Source organism: Gekko japonicus, unplaced genomic scaffold (assembly GCF_001447785.1).
Source record: "Gekko japonicus isolate JY-2015 unplaced genomic scaffold, Gekko_japonicus_V1.1 scaffold1680, whole genome shotgun sequence".
Classification (NCBI taxonomy): Eukaryota; Metazoa; Chordata; class Lepidosauria; order Squamata; family Gekkonidae; genus Gekko; species Gekko japonicus.
In genome coordinates, this window is record NW_015166472.1 from 1 (window position 1) to 5,733 (window position 5,733).

The window sequence follows — 5,733 nt, forward strand, 5'->3', positions numbered from 1 at the left end:
TGTTAATAGCCTGATCTTCAAAGCTCACTAGATGGGGCTTAAGCAAAAGCAGAACCAACATTAGTCAGGTTATGTTAAATGGTCAAGAGAGCTGTTAAGTGGGAATGGAGTCCACCTGGACCCACTATTTTTATGAGCAGTCTTTTAAGAAATTCAATCTGTATCATATATTACAGTTTTGTTTTGTTTTTAAAAATCCCCTTTATCTTTATGGAACTGGGTGGAGTCATCATGTGACCACACCTTCAAATTGTATGCAGAGGACTTGGTGAGGAGCAAATTACCTTGTGTGCCATGGAATCCAGTTCTGCTTCCTTTCTTGATCATGTTGTGTGTGTGTTTTTAATCATATAAACAAGGCACAAGGATCTGTTACTAACTACAGAAATTACAATAAACAGTGTTTTTTGAGATGTCAGCAAATGGAGGTGGCAGTTCACAGGCCATATAATCAAGAAACAAGTCACTCTAATTGCCTTTTGATTGGCAGTTGCCATATCCAGTAGATGTTAAAAGGAATGGAACACTGAAGTATGTAACTTGCAAGCAGATATGTTGAGCTGTTGAGTAAACATGAAATCACTTTACTAGAGTTCATGAATTAGAAGAACTGTTGAAAGACCAGGAGGCATCAGCTGAACAGACTCTGGAAGAAGAGCTAAAGAGGCACAGAGAAGCATACAGCAAATATGAAAAGGAGAAGAGCACTGAAATTGAGCTGCTCAACACAAGGTACTGTTTATACAGATACTGGCTTTCTTCAGCCACCATGTTGCTATTAAAGTTGCTACAGATTTTTAAAAATTGCTATACTGGAAGTAGTTAAGGCCTACATTACGTGCATGTGCCCACAATTATGTACAGAAAGGTATCATGTGGTCCCTCATTATTATGATACAGATACAGAATTGGCATTGATTTCTGCCAGAGCTCCATAAATGGCTGTCATTATCACACTACGTATCCCACTCTCCACTGCAGCCTCCCAGTCTATGTGGCTGCTATTCCACCTGGATCCCATGACTTCAAAAACAAACTGCTGGGGGGGGGGGAGATGATTTGTGATACTTGCATCCATGGATCATTGGATGCAACATATTGTTTACATAGGTGCAACCATGTGAATGTGTGAAGATGTAAGTATAGAAGTGAGCCTGTCACAGTTGGTATTGTGGCCTAAACGAAATGAATTCTGTGTTTTTAAAAAATATCTACACCCAGATTCTTTGCCAAGAAAAGCTATGCTTAGTAGGGATTTGAGCCTAGTCTGACACTAATCACTACATTACATTGTTATATATAGCCCTGGTTAAGGCACCAGTTCTAACAAGTGATTGACAGAGACGTTTGAGCTCTTGTCTTAAAGTAATACAGCACTAAATTGTTCACAGCTAAGGGCCATTATAATGCAAAGTGGCTCTGGGTCACAAACAGTTTCAGTACACCCATAATAAGAATTAGATCCTGAGGGTCTTGCTGCCTTCATTGGAACAAGGAAATAGATCAAGATGAGTAGCAGTGTTTGTCTGTAGCAGTACAAAAGAGCAAGAGTCCAGTAGCATCTTAAAGACTAACAAAAAAACCTCAGCTGTATCTGAAGAAGTGAGCAGTGACTCACAAAAACTGATACCCTGCCACAAATTTTGTTAGTCTTTAACGGGCTATGGGACTCTTGCTGTTTTCTACTGGAGTGAGGAAGAAATTTTTTAAACCCCCTACCCTGGTTCTATGTATTGAATGGTTTTTTTGAAAAAATTCTTCCCTCTTTAGATGGTGCTTAGTTTGCCTTTAATGCCTGTACCAAGTGTAGCTGTTACTGTCCAATCACTTCACTGTTCTCCTTCAATTTCAGGGTTGAACAGCTTGAAGAAGAAAATTGTGAGCTCACAACTACAATCTTACGACTGAAATCGCAAACTGAGAAGCTAGATGAGGTAACAAGAACCCCTTGTCTTGTGTCACTTTTCTTCCTACATTGATTTCAGAGGGCCCTGCTCAGTTCAGATGAGTTTGACTGGTTTTAAAGATCACTTCAGACCTTCCGTTATGGCTCAGCATGATTGTGATCAAAATGCAGGCATAAGAAATGTATGTACAATATGAGAATTGCTGTGTTACATTTGGCTGCATTCATTCCACGCGGTAGGAAGCAGAGAAAAAGGGACACAATGCCATTTATTGGACCTAGGAGGCTTTTAAAGGCTGGGAAAGTAAGAGCTCTTAAAGCACACTGTCTTGAGTTTTGTGTATGTGTGTGTGTGTCTGCGTGAGAGAGAGAGAGAGAGTACTGTCAAGTCACTTCCAACTTATGGTGACCCTATGAACTAATGACCTCCAAAACCTGTCATAAACAGTTATGCTCAGGTCTTGCGAACTGAGGGCCACGGCTTCCTTGATTGAGTCCATCCATCTGATATTGGGCCTTGCTCTTTTCCTGCTACCTTAAACTTTTCCTAGTGTTCTTGTCTTTTCTAGTGGCTCCTGTCTTCTCATAATGTGTCCAAAGTGCAATAGTCTCAGTTTAGTCATTTTAGCTTCTAGGGAGAGCTCAGACTTGATTTGATATAGAATTGTCTCTGTGTGTGTTTGTGTAAATAAGCTGTTACTTGGGCTCTGGTTATGTGGTTGAAGAAAAAGGAAGGATAGAGCCGCCACCGCCACCCTGGAAAACAAAATCCCAAAGGGAAAGGGCAGCTCTTTAAACAGTACTCACATATTCTGTGCTTTGAAAGAATATTCTCATGGGTGCGTTGTCATAGTCAGCGAACGAGAGTGAGAAGCTTGGAGGTTCTTTGCCCCCAAGGAAGACTGTAATTGACACACATGGGCTATCTTTATGTAGTAATCAATGTACTGCTTTTAATCATGAGGCTTTACAAGCCTGTCTCTTAAGTAAATGGACTGTTTCTCTTTGAAACAAAGGCATAGGAATGTTGTCACAGTCAGGAAATGGGTTTGAAGCTCTGAACCGCAATAGTAGGAGAGAGCAAGTAGAATTGCTAATAGGGCCCGGAGAAAAACATCCTGTCCATGGAGAATGTCCTCAAGGAAAAAATGCCTACAGAGGCTGAATGTGTGGGAATGGGCAGCTAAAGCTTTCCAAGGCTTGGAGATAAATAACATCCTCTTAAGGCTGTATTAAAGGGACAGGACAGTTGTTTTCTCCAGGCAGCTGACAATCCTAAGAGCAAGAAGCACAATAGGTAATGCCTGGAGGGAGTAATACTGGGCTTAGAACAACTGTTGCTGTCTTTGCCCAGTGGTACCTGTGCCTCTCCTGCTAGTTTGCTTGGCCTCTCTGCAGTTAGTGCATGAACTGGAATCCTGAGAACATGGATCACAGGTAGGGTTGATGGATCCCTTTCACCTGCTGGGAGGGGGATGGGGGGACGTTCTGGGAGTGGGAAGTGATGTCACACCCACATTCCCCCCAAAACAGTGACATTGGACATGACATGCCTGTCGCACAGAAGTGACATAGGCACAGCGATGTTGGGGGCGATGCTCTGGCTTTTGGGCAAAACTCTATGGTAAAATTGGCATCAAACCATAGTTTCACCCCTAGCCAGAGCATCACCCCTCGATGTCACTGACATCACCTACAGGTGACACAGGCATGTTGTGTGTGAAGTTGCTTTTTTGGGGGGGGAGGTGCCCTCCTGCTGGCATGCCTGGCAGTGGGCAGGAGCCCACAAAATCAGGGGATCCCTTGCCCCCACCGGGCAGATGGGAACCCTAATCACAGGTGACCAGTGTTCTGTTTCTTCAAACACTGCCTCTGGGGGCACAGAAGATTGGTTAAGTCGCAAATACTTCAACCTTCTGCACAGGGCTTGAGTAACCCAAGTCTCCCCTTGAAAGCAATTTTCAATGAATTCTTCTGAACTTGTGGTCAAGTAAATATACGTAAGATCAGGCTCCATGCTTTTTTGTTTTGTTTTGTATTGGCTGAATAAAGTCTGCTCCCACCTCCCATCTCTGGTATTTCAAGGAGGTCTCCCATCCACCCAGGGGCTATCCAGGTCAGGGCTTGCTCCGTGCTTTTTCTGATGCAAAACTCCACATCTTCTTAGGTGTTCCCCCGTGGGCAGATTACCCTACTTGTTTGATACTGAGGTGACTTCAAACCTATCCTGAAGATGATAAGGGTACTGTTGCTTATGCAGGAGTTATTGGGATGAACAGACTCTCTTTCACAAGCAAGCATATCCTGGTTTGGGCTGCAAGCAGGGCACATTAGTTCAGCACCACTGACTCTCACAGGGTCCTCAAGATGAGCAGTTGCTTGGTAGGGACATTTTGTCTCTATGCAAGTTGCAGGAGAGACAGTCATACTTATCGTTTACTTTCTACTTCATGATGGAATGGCATGTTCCAGTGCTCACTCCGCCAGAAACTTTTCATGATCAAGGGTAAGTAGCATGCCCATGAGGAGGACTCTAGGCCAGCATTTTCCAGGACATACTAGTTTTCTCTGTGCAAAGAGCTGCTTTGTTTTGTTTTTTAATTCTGGGAGAGCACTCAGATATGCCAGTTTTCCAACATGCACCTATGAAGCAAAACCATTCCAGGAGGGCAGGGTCATATACATTGACTGGAAATTGAAGGCAACTTGTAATACTCTTTTCACTGTGCTCAGGAAAAGCAGCGAATGTCTGACAGATTAGAAGACACCAGTTTGCGACTCAAAGACGAGATGGATTTGTATAAAAGAATGATGGACAAGCTCAGAAGGAACAGACTGGAATTTAATAAGGAGAGGGAGGCAACTCAGGAGGTGGGTAATAATGTTTGCGACACAGGCTGCCTGTTTTTGTTTTCCTATTAAATTAATACTTTGCATAGTAATAAAAGAAAATTCTCAAGTTAAAAGCCCAAAATTAACTCCTGTTCCAAAAGGGTATTACCATAGGGTTTTAAAACTTTTTTTCAAAGGTTATTAGGCACATCAGCTGCAGTTGACTTTGTATTACTAAAGTACTAAAGCAGTAGCTTTCAAACTATGCTCCTAAAAATCAGGGGGAAGGAGTTATATGGGGGATTTCAACAAGAAGACCAGTAACAGCAATGAGTGTTGGCCCAGAATCTCACAATGAGGGGGTCAGACTTCTCAAAGGTTCCATCTGAGCTCTTTCTGAATTGAGTGCAAAGTTTTCTGAACTCTGGATACTTTGAGGAGGGGAGAGTTTAGTTCAGCCTCATTAAGTGTCTCAGTCACCAGTTCCTCCTTGCCAACTTACTTTGCCAAGGAGAATTAGCAGCAGGGAGGCCATCTGGATGTGGAGGCCTCTCATTCAAGCTCTAAACATCCACTGATAGCTAGCAGCTCTGAGAACTACATTTCCCTCCTCCCTGGCATACTGTTCCAGTTAATCTTCACAAGGGAAGATAAGTTTTATGCATGAATCCTCCACTGCTGCCCGTCCCCTCTCCTACTGTCACCCCATTCTCTTGCCAGGAACAGAGGCAATAGCCAGGAGAGCTGGTGGGGGAGGGCAAGTGATAAGGAACGTCCCTTTGACCTGATTTCTTTTCCTGGGCTTTGTGCAGCTTATTGAAGATCTGCGAAAGGAGTTGGAGCACCTGCAGTTGTACAAACTTGAGTGTGAGCGGCCTGGTCGCGGGAGAAGCTCTTCCTCTAGCTTGAGTGAATTCAATGCAAAGGCAAGAGAAGTGGAAATGGAGCATGAAATTAAACGCCTAAAGCAGGTGAGGTGTCGTCAGGACTGGGAT

General features: G+C 43.4%; 1 protein-coding gene across 1 annotated transcript in view; it reads left to right on the forward strand.

The window, feature by feature from the left end:
- Positions 1–591: 591 nt before the first annotated feature.
- Positions 592–5,733, forward strand: part of LOC107111183 (rab11 family-interacting protein 4-like) — a gene marked incomplete at its 5' end in the record, with an annotated part of 13,238 nt that continues 8,096 nt past the window's right edge. Inside the window, 4 exons of the mRNA XM_015412113.1 lie at positions 592–732; positions 1,853–1,934; positions 4,640–4,777; positions 5,551–5,709. Of these exons, the coding sequence (XP_015267599.1) occupies positions 592–732; positions 1,853–1,934; positions 4,640–4,777; positions 5,551–5,709 (520 nt within the window). The remainder of the gene's footprint in view (positions 733–1,852; positions 1,935–4,639; positions 4,778–5,550; positions 5,710–5,733) is intronic.